The sequence below is a fragment of the Drosophila novamexicana genome, unplaced genomic scaffold, assembly GCF_003285875.2.
Source record: "Drosophila novamexicana strain 15010-1031.04,08,12 unplaced genomic scaffold, DnovRS2.1 tig00000193-arrow-pilon, whole genome shotgun sequence".
In the NCBI taxonomy this organism is placed as follows: domain Eukaryota; kingdom Metazoa; phylum Arthropoda; class Insecta; order Diptera; family Drosophilidae; genus Drosophila; species Drosophila novamexicana.
Window position 1 is genome coordinate 4,365,740 of NW_020824787.1, and position 15,848 is coordinate 4,381,587.

At 35.3% G+C, this 15,848-nt stretch overlaps 1 protein-coding gene across 3 annotated transcripts; it reads right to left on the reverse strand.

Annotated features, from left to right (window-relative positions):
* Positions 1-196: 196 nt before the first annotated feature.
* On the reverse strand, positions 197-15,413 carry LOC115758825 (dnaJ protein homolog 1). 3 transcript variants are annotated; one of them, XR_004017464.1, is made up of 8 exons: positions 15,229-15,413; positions 7,855-8,020; positions 7,470-7,795; positions 7,169-7,400; positions 6,748-7,117; positions 839-1,155; positions 418-545; positions 197-351 (listed from the first exon to the last, which is right to left on the reverse strand). XR_004017464.1 is itself a non-coding variant. In XM_030699602.1 (6 exons), exons 3-6 carry the CDS (start codon positions 7,693-7,695, stop codon positions 928-930), a joined length of 1,044 nt encoding a protein of 347 aa, XP_030555462.1. In that variant the 5' UTR covers positions 7,696-7,795; positions 7,855-8,020; positions 15,229-15,413; the 3' UTR covers positions 556-927. The 3 variants fall into 3 exon arrangements, 2 of the variants coding, with proteins under 2 accessions (XP_030555462.1, XP_030555461.1); XM_030699602.1 differs by lacking the exons at positions 197-351; positions 418-545 and having other exon boundaries at positions 556-1,155; positions 6,748-7,105; XM_030699601.1 differs by lacking the exons at positions 197-351; positions 418-545 and having other exon boundaries at positions 556-1,155.
* Positions 15,414-15,848: the final 435 nt, after the last annotated feature.

The window sequence follows — 15,848 nt, forward strand, 5'->3', positions numbered from 1 at the left end:
TTTTGAAGCTTACCGAATCAAAACATATTATTAAATATTTAAAATAAATAAATAAAAATAAATAAACATCATTTTACAATTAGAAATATCTCATAAAATACCTTTGTTTTCATTTTATTGTTCCTTTGGAAACGAATCTGTCCATAATATTTTTTATGTTTGTTATCCTAAAATTATTTATTTTTCAACTGATTATTCCTTTGTAACGAAATTAGATGAAACCCATCTTTTTTGTTATATCAGGAGCATAAAAAGTGCATTTGCTCAAGATAAAAAGAACGGAAAATGTCTTGATGGATGACTTCTGTTTGAAACCAGGCCGCTTTTAAGTTAAATGCTGATGTGAAGAAACTAGAATGAAAAGTCGTTAACGGTAATATACCTACAGTCCAACGACCAAAACACACAAATATTTACCTTATTTATGGATAATTGTCTTATAAGAATTTCATTATATTTGCGACTTGAATCCATATAAGAGATATGCAGCAAGAGTTTTTAAGCGATTCACTTGTGTTTCACATGTTTGTTTTTATTATACGTAGCTTTAATTTAGACAAATAAATTAAGAATTATACGATATAATAACTATGGTCAACATATGTATTATTGCAACTGGATGAATGGTGGGGTTGGATGTGTTTTTTTCTTTATCGTGTTTGGTTCAATGAGCATTATTAGATGATGCAAATTTTTGTAAAATATTTTATCAACACAAATGAAATGCGCATCGAAACGAAATATATCGAATAAATTGAACGATGACACATTCAATGCTCATTTGTTTGATGATAAAATAATAGCTTTTGATTGCGTAGTAGTTTTTAGTATGACTAACTAGAAGAAGACTGGATAGACTGAGCTGTTGCCGGGTTGTGAGTGAGTCGTTGTCGTGGTTAAGGCGGCATTTATTATTTCTCTCTATCTTCATAACATGTCTCTGAGCACTTCTTTTTGCGCGGCAGTCAATTTCTCCGGAAATTGTATATCGAAGGCCACCAATAGATCGCCCTTGCGCGTGGTATCCTTGGGAAAGGGTAATCCATAGCCCTGGATGCGTTTCACAGTGTTCGGCTTGATGATCTCCTGCATGGTGCTGATGCGCAGTTTATCGCCGGACATTGTAGGAACTTGAAAAACAACGCCGCAGAGCGCCTAAAATATAATATTAAGAGAAACGTATCAATAAATATATAAATAAAATGCTTCAACTATTGCTGGGCTTATCAATCAAGCACAATGTGAAAGAAATCCCCATAAGTAAACAACTCAATTTCCTGTAAAATGTTATTGTGCCCAAAAAAAAAAGGAATGAAAGAAAGAATAATAGGGAACGCTGGTCAAACAAACGCACATGGGCTTTAACTGTGGAATCTATCAATCTTTTTGGTAATCCTGTTTATGTTCTTGGCTGCGACTTGCCACTTGCCACTTGCCACAGCCAGCAGCAGCAACATTTCGTTTGGAATCGAACAGAAATGCTCCCTCGTCTGCTTATTGTGTTTGCTTTGTGTCTTGCATAAATCCTTTTTATGCTTTTTATGTGCCTAATTCGTGCTTAAACATGTTGTTGACATGTTTCTCCGCACCAAAAATCTACAGACTGTATTCCTTGTTTGTCCACTTTTGGCACGGGACGATTTCATTTGCCACAGCCGACATTCGATTTGTTTAATTGGCCAGCTAAAAGATAGCTATCAATCATGATTTGCTTGGATTGAGATATTAATGTGGCCAACTTAATTAGTGAACGAAACTTGCTCATAATTGAAGAGAAAAACTTTCTGGCTTCTTAGTCATGTGATTGGCAAAGTTAAAGAGAAGTTTTACTAATATTTTAACAAGTTTCCGTTCGGTGCAATTTGCGCAGCTCTTCAGTGAGAGCTTCAAGAAATAGACGAACGCTTGAAGCTAGCTTGAATATATCAAGTGACTTTAGTGAAATACTGAAAGCTAACCCAATAGTGTCTCGCTCTAAACAGCTCTAGTTCTCAAAAAGAAGGTTAAGGCTCGACCAAATCTCATTCTTTCAATTCCTCAGGATAACTTAAAGCTCATCCAAGCTTTAAGTTAATTGTGATGCATCAAAGCACGTAAGTCTCTATTACTTTCGCTCTAAATAAGTTATAAGTAACTACAATGAAGTTACAACTCATAAAGCTCTACAACTTTTAGTCTAAGCAAGCTAAAATTAACTTAAAGCTTGGTAAGCTTTACGCTAAACATTATGTATTAAAGCACAAAAGGTTAATAGCTTACACTCCCGCCTTTTTTTCTAAAGTAGCTATAATTTTCATAAGCTTTAAAGATTATTTAAGCTTTAAGATAGCTTAATTATATAATGGACTTCAAGTAAGCTAACTTTCACAAGTTTAATATTTCCTAGGCTTTATGTGCTGTAATAAACTTGGGGATGAATTTATAATGGAAAAAAATTTTCAAATTATAAAATCGATTGGCAAACGCTTAAGCTCTTTAACATAATAATAAGCTCTTTTTAAAGCTTTTTACTAAAATTACAAATATTCAACGTTTTTATGCGAAATTTAATACCATAAATCAGTTACGCCTTTCTAAAATAACACCCAGTTGTCTGACACTTGTCATATGTACTATACACACATTGTGATTTGATACCCAGTTACCCGCATCGGACAGTTGTCCAGAACATAAAGCCCTGTGAATGGTGCGAACCGCTGCCTCGCCCAATAAAGAACATAAATAAATTGCGACAAAAGCAAAGTGCACACCTTATGAATATTTAAATATATGTATGCATGTATGTATGTTTATATGTATATATGTAGAGTATTCGCCGAGTGGTGAATTTAAAGCGATGACAACATAAACTGATGACGACGGCAACAACAACAACAACAACAATAGGAGCAGCACAAAATGCCGATGATGACGACGACGTCGCCGTTAGCATTGATATTTTTTAATGGAAATGTTAAAAATGTTGTCGCAAAGCAAAAACAAAACAAAACGCAGTAAATAAAAATCAACAACTACAAAAATCTGTAACATAAAAACGCTTAAATACTTTGCTACCTTTTACGGAAGCTGAGCCATAAAAACTTGGAGCAAAAAAAAAACAGAGCACACAGGGAATACAAATGCGAATTGCGATTCGGTTACAAGCAACAACTGGATCAGCTGGATGGGTAAAGGGAATGGGCATGGTGGATAAGGGCACAAATCTGTTGCCTTAAATGGCAACTGGTTCTTGCGCATAACAATAAATATAACAAAAACTTACAGAATTTTATTTGTGACTATCATATTTTAGCCATAAAAGTTACAAGACAAAATTCTCTAACAAAATCAAATTTGTTACTCTCAGAAATATGTAGAATATAACATTTCTCAGTTTTCTGTTTATATGATGGAATGTCCCTGCACATAAAATACATGTAAAATCCCTGCTCGGGCGCCAAACTAATTTCAAAAAATCTAAATTATTTTATAAACATTTTAAATATTGGTTAACTACATTAAGTTTCTTAGTGTTTAGCTTGTGTGAGCATTTTTAACTTAAAGACTAATCAAAACTTACAAACTGTCTTTCTTCTACTTTTAATAAAACCTAACTAAGATCTTAAAATTGTTTGGTTAGAGATTATGTTAATTGATTAATAAATTAAATTAGTGAACATTAATAATTAAAAATACTTAATTTTGCAAATAGCAAGATTAGTTTCAATAGCTAGAGAACAGTTGTTCGCACTTTTCAAAAATATCCCCAAATTTAACCATGATTTTCCATCGAGCGAAACTTCTTTGTTACCAGTTTCGATATTAGTTAGTCTAGTTAAGGGAAATAACACACATAAACTACCCCAGTTTTCCGCGACGCGAGACAATTACACTCGCTCAAAAAATAAACTGAAAAAGTGTTTGAAAAACAAATCAACGACATTCAATAGCATGTCATAAAGCATTTTGTTGTTTTACTTGTTTTTACTTTTCATTTTTATTTTACCATTTATTTTTGTTGTTTTTTCTTTTAGAATTGACAATGTGAAGGACGCTGACGACTGTCATCAAAATGCAAACGAAGCCGTTGAATGCTTTTTGTATTGAGCTACCAATTCTATGCAGTCGAAAAGTTCTCCAACCAAAAATGACAATGGCAATGGGCAGACAACATTTCAAACAACAACAACAACGAGAACAACATTTGTGACGTCTGGCCATCAGTTACACGAGCAAGCCATAGACATAGGACAAACACATAACCAACGTTCAATTGTTGTTTGGCATTCATCAATTTTTGGGGTAGATGATGCTGCATTCGCGGATTTCGGACGCAGACAACACTCAAAGCGACAACAATTTTGTTCTTGTTTTTTTTTTGTTTTGTTTTTTTTGCCATTGAGCTGTTGACTTTGCATTCCATCTAAAATTTACGAGTATATGCACATAGTATGTCCATAAAGCACTTCTCCTATTTCTATTATTTGTATGTGCTGTAGGTCAGTGCCATCAGTGCAACAATATTTTAATGATCGCATTTTAGTTTAGTGCTTCAGTCAAATATTAAATGTCATCAAAAATTATTCACCGCGTGCTACAAATTCAGATTCTGTAACGTAAACGATGATGTAATTTATGGCCGATATTAAATTTAATGCACAATTCAATATTGTTGTGGCCAATTATGTGTAGTACTTATTTGGCTCTTTAATTGCTTTACGGCCCGCTTTGTATGCCAACAAAAAATCCAAATTCAGACAACCATTTGTTATTTTAATTACAATTTCATTCTCCTTTTTCCGTTTAATAAACGACAAGAAATGTACATGAAGTATGTTCAAGCTATTAATCTGATTAAAAAAGAAAATGCAACTTGTTGCAGCGTACCGAATGTTAAATTCCCTTCTCATAAACCTTTCTATGCGATTCTCATTGCTGTATTTTCAAAATAATATATTAAAGTGTTACAAACAGGAAATTCGAAATTGAGAAGCGGTAAATAAATTGAAATGTAATTTAGAGTTTTGTCAACTAGCTCCAACTTTTGTAAGAGACTGAAAAACTGTTTTTACGACTATAAGCAAATTTGTAGCTTTAGCTTATCCAGCTGTTAAATGTTATAGTATTAAGAATACTGTCACAATTATATGGACATCTTACGACCCTTAACTTGATCTAATGGCCAGCTGTCAACCGTTTAGGTCTGGCCAAATATTGCAAAATATATGATATGATACGATCTTGGGCTGGGTTCTCACAGTATGGCGCCCAATTAAAGCCGGGCAGCGCCTAAATGAAATTATAATGAAATCAGCGTTATGGTTATGGCAAATTTACCATATACGCGCCTGAAGCTGCCGACCAGAGTCTGGCTCTGGCCAAGAGCTGAGAACTGGCTGGCAGGCGAATTTGGTCAACATGGTCAAGTTTCAATTAGGCGGGCACAGCAGTTGGTCGGGCCAACACGTACGCACACTCTGTGGCAACTTGGTAGGCAGTTCATGACGCTGAGGTGTTAAATTTTTCACAGCCAACTGCGTTAAAACTTGGGGCGCAAACTGCGCGCTAAGATTCGCATATGGCGAATAAACCAAAAAAAAAACAAAAAATCATACTTAATGATTACCACAAAAAATAGATAAATAAATAACATGCTGGCCAGTCCGTAGTCATGTTAAAATTGTTAATTGCATTAACTAGATTAAATAGTTGCTATCTAAGTTTCGACATTTTTAACATTTTATTGCTTGTTAGTGCGACAAATTTAGTAAATATTTTTGGGGTCTCAGTTTGCCCATTTTGGCAGCGTTTTCATTTTCATTTTTCATCGACAAACATTATGTATATAAAGATATATGTATATAAATTATGATTACCATTTTGGTAGAGTCTCAGTTTAGCTAAAAGTGTCATGTTGTTGTTTCTATTTAGAAATATTTGACACGGTTTTTTGTGTGCGGCTCGCGATAATTATGATTGCACATTGCGGAATTTGGTAATATCTCCAAATGACTATTCAATTATATAAGTTCTAGAATATGACTATCATCTGTGTTTCTTCAAGCTCATATTTTTTCATTGGAAAGCAAACGCATGACAGTTGCTTTCTATTTGAGTTCTAGGCAAACAAATATGTCAACCTGCCAAAAAGGTAGCTATAATTCGCCCGAGCACAAACTGAAGGTGGGTCTGTTAAGCTTGGCATTTGATTAAATTGCCTTGAAGAAGTTTAGAAGCTTAGAAGGGATTTTATTTGCAACTGATTGTTCCGATAGAAGGCATATGATATGGATATAGATACATATATATTTGGAGACTACCAAGACTTATTCTTAATTGCTGAGCTTGTTCAAAAGCGTTTTCCATAAATAAACCCAATTATCGACAGATTCTTGCTTTAGATCTATATGGTATAGCATTTCGTTGTAGATAAGAAAACAAAATACTTAACTTTCGAACGTTTTTTCATATGCCAACTATATGATATATGGGCGCAATCCTAAGGACTCAGATTTATATACTGACTGCAACAAAAAAGACCTATAACCATAACTTCTAAGCTGAAAGAGTAGTTTATATGGACACCCATAGCTTAGCTGCTGATAATGATCAAGAGTATATAGTACTTTATAGAGTTATCTTTCTTATTAGACATTTATACCTGCTACGAGCTTATAATGGATTGATAAGCATCTTTATAGACACATTCCCGCTAAGCGCTCTTTATAGTATGTCAATAATTGAACCTCTGCATATTTGGGTACTCACCTGCTTGAGCGTCAGCCTCGCCGTGTACCGCAAATCGCTGCCCTCGCGCTTGAACATGGCATGTGGCTTGTCCCGAATGATGAACACAATATCCGCTGGTATTTTGCCGGGCGCCTGATCGCCCTCCTTCTGGAACGTGACTTTGGTGCCCGATTTCCAGCCGGGTTTAATAGATATTTGCAGGACTTTGTCCTCCTTCTTGGAGCTGCCATCGGGCTGGACAACACGACGTGAGATTTTCATTTTCTTAACACAGCCATGATAGATTTCCTCCAGCGTGACATAGAGATCATGCTCGACGGGTGGATCCTGTTTCTGTTCCTTTTTGAAGGGGGTGTGCACATTGAAGGAGTGTGATCTAAAAGAGGGCCTACGAAAGCTTAGCAAATATGAAACAAATTTCAAAGCAGACTAAAACTACCTGAAGGCGCTGCCTAGGCCATGCCTAGAGCCCAAGCCGCCAAATGGCGATGAGAAGAAATCGGGTTCCGTATCCAAATCGAAAACATTCTTATCAAACAGATTGTCGCCCATATCAAAGAACGAGGCAAACGGATTACTGTTGCCAAAGAACTGTGTAAATGTGGCCCGCGGATCACCATGGAACTGATATGTAAATGTATTTTTGCCACTGCCGCCGCCATTGCGAGCACCTAGAAATATAATAAATGATTGGAAATCAGGATATTTTATAAATTATGATAGTATATTCATTAACTTACCGCCACTCTTCAGTCCATCCTCGCCATATTTATCGTAAATGTCGCGCTTGCTCTTATCCGAGAGCACTTCGTATGCCTCGGCGACCTCTTTAAATTTCTCCTCAGCATTTGCGGCTTTATTCTTATCGGGATGATAACGTAACGCCAGTTTTCTGTAGGCCTTTTTGATCTCATCATCGGTGGCAGTTTTTGTTAGGCCTAAAGTCTTATAGTAATCTTTGCCCATTGTGTATGTGTGTGTGTGGGAGGTTTTGAGTTGCTTTATATAGTTATATGAAGTTCCCAAAAAGGCGACGTCTTTAATTCTATGCGCTCTGCTCTAAGGTCTGTAATGCAAAATGTTTCAAATTAATTGCAATTCCATTTTTAATTCATTAGAACTTACAAGTTTATATATCATTTGTCTGAAGTCCATATATATATGTGTGTATATATATGTTTCTAGTTCCGGGCGTTACTTAGTAGCTATGATACTGCTCCAAAATTCCTGCTTTCTATAATGGCACATACATTTTGTTGTCTGTTTGTTGTTTTCTTTTCTGTGGTATCTTCTGAAAGTTAATAATAACAAATTAAAAAAAACATATAAACTAATTTTAAAGCTGCAGTCAAAATTTGAACCGGCGACCTTTCGCTTGTTGGTCCGACGCGACAGACATTTAATGCACACACACTTTTTTTGCTGCGTTATTGCTGTTGTTGTTGCCTTACAATATTTGACCAATCTTTACCCTCATAAGAAGGATTCTGTCCAAATTGCAGCAAGTTCTTTGGGCCAAGTAGTCGGGTCAAACTCAAATATTTGGATATGTATATTGATACATATGTTGGGTTAGTTTTGTTGTGAAACTTATAAAAATCGCCCATAAGTATTATGATGATAGTCGCCTCCAATAGCACGTCACAAGCCTTGGCCATGTTCAATGCTAAACCGCCCACACGTTTTGTTAATTTTAGCACTCGAGAGCGTACAGAAAAGGCAACACACACGCACACACGCACACACACACACATTCAGAGCTCAAAGATTGGGGATTTTGTTGAGCAAGTCCGACGACGAGTACAGAGAGATATCTAAATTTATGAGCACATTTAAATTAAATATTTGCGTATGCAAAACTACAAATAGAATTAATATTATTTATTTTCCGCTAAAACATTTAACAAACAAACAGCACAGCACGGCAAGACACAAGCGCCGGGAAACTCTTTTAATATACACAAGACTAAGTACATATCCATACAGATACAAATATATACATATATATATACACTCTATATAAGCACATACTCATATGTTTATGTACAGACAGTATGAAATTCTGTGCGCTAGCCAATTTGCATTGACCTTAGCCAAAGCGCTAAAATTTCAATTGAGTTCAAACAAGCACAAGAATTAGAATTGACAATGACATTTATGAATGTCTTCATTAAATACTGAGGAACAGCAGATCACTGTGAATAGAAAACACTTAAAAGCAATGTGTAGCATATATATATTTATCTATATGTATATATATTGTATATCATTTGAACTGTGTTCCTGGTTTGCGCTTAAAGCAACACAATATGCTTCATCTATTAATTTCTTCTAGTTGCGGTTAGGCGCAGTCATTCAAAATATATAATCAACTATAAATAAGACATTTCATAGTGAAAAGTTAATCGAGCTCGAAATTGAGAAGAATTTTACGTTAGCCACAACAAAAGAGCCGCATTTATCATATCAGAATTCAGCAATCGTTAATTAATATAAGGCAATTATTTAATAGAACAAAGAAATTGTTGATTGTATTTATAAAATAAATATTTCAAATTCAATTTCTAAGGTTCGCATTAACATACTGTTAACTTGCGTGGAAGGTTAACATAAAACTACTTAGCAAAAATATAACATTTTAACAGACCTGTAGGCAGCGCCACTTAACAGAGGCAATGCAGATTAACAGAGCCTTGACACTGTTAACTTTATACAAAAGCCTAGCTATGGTTATCCCGAAGGGTATTAAATTAAAAAAACTATTGGAATTGGAAAACTGTATTTCCTACAGATATTTGGAAAATTAAAGTTGATAGATTTGTTGAAAACATGTTAAAATTGTTAACATCAAGCGCATTTTATGCGCTAAGCAACATTCAAAATTTAAAAACTAAGCTCTTCTTATGTGTATCAGTTACATATCCAGAAAATTTATAATTTCAATTGCCCTCAATCAAGTTCAAGTTGAAATTAATGGCATTCCCAAGTCCGATTCATTAACATTCAACATGTCAACGCCTGACAATCCAGTCTCAATGCAATTGCCAGCCTTGAGTTTAACTGATTTCATCTTGGTATATCATTTTTTTTTTTTTTGTGTTTTCTTCTCAACTTGTTGCTTTGACAACACACACAACAATAATTTCAGCACAAATGTCTGCTGCCAATTTGCTGCCTTGAATCCAAATCTTAATCGAAATTCGATGTCTCATGGGGGGACGCGCTGTCAATAATGCGCGCAATTTGCTCGATTGATCAGCGATCCAGACATTGCTCGGCTGTCGACTGTCGTCTGTAATATATTCTCATACGATATGCATATAATTGCTATGCCCCGATATCTATCTATTTATCGATCATTGAATCGTGCCAAATGTGTGCCACATTGACTTGGGGCGTGGGCGTGGGGCGCTTGGGGCGTTCGGGTATCAGGCAAGGCCATCGCGTCGCGACCATAAATATAATTTTTCCACACATTTTGGCGCTGGCGAATTTCGGTTTTTTTTTTAATAAGAAATTTGCGTGCGTCCAAAAATAATTCTTGAAAATTATTACGCAAGGTGAATATATGTTTATTTTTTATCTGTTTCCATCCCGATTTCTATGTATATGCAAAAGTTTATGATTTTCCTTTTTGACAATTTAATTGAAAAATTTTTCGCGCACGATTCGTTTGGTGTTTGTTATTGAATTATTAACAACATTCGCATTGTTCGTGCAAAATAATGAGTGTTGTATGGATATAAATTCATGCTGATGCGAATATTATAAAAGTATCCACATCCAACCCATCCCTCACCTGCATTGACAATTACAACATGTTTCTGTGTGGGCGAGACTTCCGCATAAATTATTAACACACACACACACACACACACGGCAAATCGAATTCGTTGCTTATTAATTACAATATAACATTTGTTTAACAATTTATGGCAATTTCATATGCATATAGAGCTACAAAAATATATGCTGTATGTATGTTAAATAACATTATTGAAATGCTTTTAATGTCGTGCATACCCTGTAAGTTTACAGATTTATGTAAAGCAGCATGTTCAAAGTTGTACAAAGGTATGTAACGAAGTTTACAAGTCTCTAGTTTATTTTAATATACTGTAAGTCAGTGTAAACAGTGAAGTAAACTTTCAAAAGTCAACAGCCACAAAATCTAGTGTTGTAAAGCCATCGAAGATAAAGGTATTTTTGTGATGAAGTCAAGTTAGAAGGAAAAGAAAATACAGTAAATCAATAAATTGTTTTTACAAATAAATGACAAGAAAATGTCAGTAAAAATTTAAATAAATAAGATTATATATTAATAATTTCTGAATAAGTTGGGAGTCATTCCATGCTAAAAACTAATAGTTTAGTTACTGTAGACTCAGGTCTATAATCAGTATAGGGTATTTATTGGTTCAGCTTAAGGCTTTCTTGCTGGTTTTAGTGCAATATTTTTGCCATTTTTGCATATGCAATTTCAATTTCTAGTTATTCAGTATAGACAAACAAACACACACACACACGCACAACAATTACACTTTAGACATATCTGTGCGAGCTAAAATTAATAAATTGTCGTAGGTTATGAGGCCAGCGCAAAAATTATGGCGCCCCATGCGCTCTAATTGAATTGAACTTGATTTATAATGCCGCGCTTTACTTTTATCCACTTTTTATGATCGCAAACGCCTCTTGGCTCATAAATTTGCAAACGAATACGCAACTCAAATCCACATGCGACGGCATTTTGGGCAAAATAAAATTTTAAAAAATACTTATATATATATAAATATTTACAAATATTATTGTTTGATTTATGGACAAGTTTAAAGTTATAATTTATGGCTGGAAACATATAGGTAAAATATGTTAACAACAATATTTTCAAGCATAGTTTCAATATGACACTATATGAAAATAAAAAATTATAAAAAAAAACCTTCTGCAATGGATTTAAAAATGTATATATTTAATCAATATATAAGTTGGGAGTGCGGAAGCAGCTTCATGAGCCTGAAAAAACATGCATTAGTACCAAATACTCAAGCAGTATACTTATTGAAAAGCTTACTAACAGTGTTAATAAATATCAATGAAAACTAACAGTGTTGAATAAGTAAGTTTTAAGTAACTTTTCCAATTTGATTGCACCTCTGCTTACATTTTCTTAGGGAATGACATTTACTAAACACTAAAACAGTGTAGGACAGAAACATCTCTCAGATATATTGAAATGAGTGAGAAAATGTTAGCACGGCAAAACCTTAAGGAACATTTTCACAGATATTACATGTAACTCTCAGAACATGTGATATGTTCCTTTATAAGAAACTCTCTGCTTTTGAAATTTGTCACTCAAATTGATAACAAATTGCTGGAATGGTGATTGACCGAAGAATGCCAATAATTGTTATGGAAGCAGGAAATATGTCATGGTATTTTATTAAACAAAATGCACTCCACGTACAGTTCAGATGCACACCTGGCGCTTCCTCGACTGCAAAGTCAAGAATTTCGTTGAATTATCCAACACTTTTTTAGCGCACAACACCACAGTTTCAGCTTTCAAGGTTAGTGAACTGATTATTTGTTTCTTTTTTTTCGCTCTGTCTTGACCAACTCGATTCGCATTGAGTGTTGGGCACAAAGCGCCTTCATTCACTCTCGTTCTCCGCTTCAAAGTCAACAACAGCTTCATTCATTGACAACCACATTTTGTTGTTGTTATTGTTGCCATTTTGCTATTTTTTGATGTATTTAAAATTAGGCAAAAAAGTCAAACAGCGTAAAGTTTATTCACCCACGTTGCGCAAAATAAAAAAACAACAACAACATATTTTTTGTAAACCAAAAAAAAAGGCCAACATCAATAAAAGCCAAGCATAACATTTAGGCAAACAAACTCGAATGGCCAAAAAAATAATATTTTTATAAATGATTTAAAAAACCAACATTTGATTCCAGAATGTTGCATTGTAGGTGTTTCTAAGCCGAAAATCCGTTACGAAAATAGACGAAATGACTAAGCGTAAATGAGAGCTAAAAAACTGTCCACAGTGGAGACTCCCACATCGCAATACAAAATATTTTTGGAGAAAACATGTGCGAGCCGTTTCATTCAAATGAATCACATTTTGGAATGGCACTCGGGTCCAGGGGGCGGTCAACGACGTTGCTTTCGGTTCAAGATTGTTGCACAAAAAGACAACAAAATCTCGAAAACTTATGCAATTTTTTTTTACTTTTTGGTCACAATTTGAGAAATACGCTGGACTACTGAATATACATAGAAATTCTTTACAATATATTCAATTTCCGTTTGTTTTGGCATTGTATTTAAAACGTACGGAAATAATAAACCGTGTATTTATGCCATTTGCATAGAATAACTATTAAAAAAGCAAAATACAACAAACATATTGTAGATTTTTAGAATTTCAAAAATTTGCATACGACTCTGAAAACTAGTTTTAGTTATGTTTTTTTTTTTGCTAATGGAATAATTTCGGTGTGTGTGTGTATGCAAATTGTATTTGTTATAAATATTGATGCACGATGAAAATTTAATTCAAATGTAATTTTGCAACACTTTTTATTAACACTTGTTTAACAAGGGAACATGTATTAATTACGTTTTATTTTTAACACTCGTTAAACGCACCGTGACAACACTAAAAAATTGTTATCAATCAATTACAATAACAACACTGGAAACTGAAAAACAACAAAAAATAAAGCTCTAAAGTATATTTCCTCTATGTGTTGCTTCTTCCAACCGCATTGCGATTAGTTTGCGCTTAATTGCCAGCCACAACAGTTCTTCGTGTTTATCTGCTCTTTGCCTATTTATGACGAGCACCGTTTTGCGGCTCATTTGAATCAAGTGTGGCAAATTTGAAGACAACGACAACAACAACGGCAACAACAACAACAGCACCGGCCACCGCCTACGTCTGCGCCGCCCACTCAGCAGCTGTTCAAAGAGTTGTGTGCGCTCTCTTTTTTTTAAACGAGAGTGTTGGAGAGTGAGTGAAAGAGAGCGCGAACGAGGCTGTTTTGTGTGTCATAATTTAAAAATACAAATAAAAGCTGCAGAAACGATAGACTGCTAACGGTAAAGATTGACAGTTTGCATATGTGTCTGTCTGCGTGCAAGTGTGTGTGTATGTGAGTAAGTGATTACGATTATGATTAGCGCTGCTGCGGCGTTTGACTCTCTTCTTGGTAATTTGCCATTTGTTTTTATACTCTTCCACACTTATACATACACTCACAAGCACGTACAGCAAGGCGAACTCTTGTTTTTTTTTTTTTACTTTTTCATTTTTGGAGGCCAACAATCTTTATTTTATTTGATTTCTTTTGTTCAATCATAATCGCTGCCTTTTTTATAATCCCTTTTGTTGTAACAAACAGTGTGGCCAATGGGACTTTCGGCTTTCTGGGCATAGCGTTAAAGAGGAGTTGAAACGTAAACAACAAAAAGTTTACCAGACAGTTTCCATTTGGCTGAGCTTTTTTTGACAGCTGGAGGCTGCGACTTTGTATAAGAAACATTCCAATTCGATACGTTCACCTGCAGCTCCAGGCCCTTTTACACCCTGTATTGCGGCACAACAAATTACGTATCATACACAAATCTGTTCGCACACACATAAAATGTATGTATTTACCAAGTGGCCGCTGTGTATATTCCAAAGAATCGCCAAGAATATTCGAAAATAATCAAGCGAGCAAACAGAAACAGAAGCAAAAAGTTGGTGAGAAAAAAAATACACAAAAATAACTAAAAATGCTAAAAATAAAACTTATTTAAAGAAATGAAACCATGAAAAATCAAAAACACAGGCTAAACCAAAGGCAAAACGATGGCTAGTAAAATACAAATAATAAAGAGAAACTGAAATTTTCCGAACCAACCGTGAAAATGTTCCTACGAAAAGGAAAATTCTTCTAAGGGGGCCTTGGACTTTGCCTAATTTGCACATGATTTTCTGCCTCTGTAAATGGGTGCACAAATATGAAAGCATATAGAGTCCAATTGGGCGGTTAACGCGAATGTCCGTCACATTAAGTTCTGCCGCGAATCCAATAAGAAGTTGTGCAGGCTGTGTGACGCTTAAAGCTCTCGACGAAACGAAATGCAAAGAACATCAAATGCGACAAAAACTCGCAAAATTTCAAGCCATAAAAAGCACTTTACAATGCACAGTTCTGTGTGAATGTTTGAATAAATACATATACATATACAAATATGTATGTATATGTGTGTATGCACATATATATTTTTGTTATTTTGCTTTGACCACATTTGGCAACAGGCAGAACGTAGCACGTTAAGTCCCAGCACACACACTCGCACACACACACACGCACGCACACCAAGAACTCCAGCAGCAGCAACAACAAAAACAGCAACTCACGCTCACTCACGCACGCACTTGCAATTGTGTTGTGATTGATTGTGGCTATAAATTAACAACAATAATATCTTACAATTGGTATTGGATTCAAATTTGCAATCTGTTTTTATTTATTATTAACACGTTTGTTTCATAAAAGCTGGCGAGGCGGGGAGGTGTATTAACTGCCAATGGCCGCTAAAATGCGTAGACTGAGCGCCTGCAAAAACCGTTACAGCGCAACGACAACAACCGCGCGATCACCGACGATGACGACGCTTTGAGACACACTAAACAGCCAGACTGGCCGCGACTGCTGAAATGCCTGCTGATCTCCGTCTCTGACGCATATGCGAGCGCTCGTGAGAGTCAGAGAGCAAGAGAGCAAAAGAGCAATACCCAAAAAGCGCACGTTTCTTTTTATAGTGGGAGGGAGGGGGGTAAACATTTGAACAGCAGCACAAACAAGTACATACAATGTATTTGCATACACACACACACACACTCATACACACATATTTGTCTGTATGTCTGTGGACACATTCAAGTACCATACGGCATGAAAGAAAAGCGAGAATAGAGTACACATTGAATATAAATTGATCCTCTTTCATGCGGCGTTCGATGTCTCGCATGCGTCATGTGTGGTAAGCTTTTTCCCATAGGTAAGCCAAGAGCTTTTGACGCCAGACACGAATGGCCATAAGCTTTTAC

What these genes read in the sequence shown, in the direction of transcription:
- LOC115758825 (XM_030699601.1), bottom strand. Translation starts at nt 7,695, where the DNA reads ATGGGCAAAGATTACTATAAGACTTTAGGCCTAACAAAAACTGCCACC. An exon ending in GGATGGACTGAAGAGTGGCG is followed by an intron (nt 7,401 to 7,469) that starts GTAAGTTAATGA and finishes TTATATTTCTAG; the next exon opens with GTGCTCGCAATGGCGGCGGC. An exon ending in GGCCTAGGCAGCGCCTTCAG is followed by an intron (nt 7,118 to 7,168) that starts GTAGTTTTAGTC and finishes AAGCTTTCGTAG; the next exon opens with GCCCTCTTTTAGATCACACT.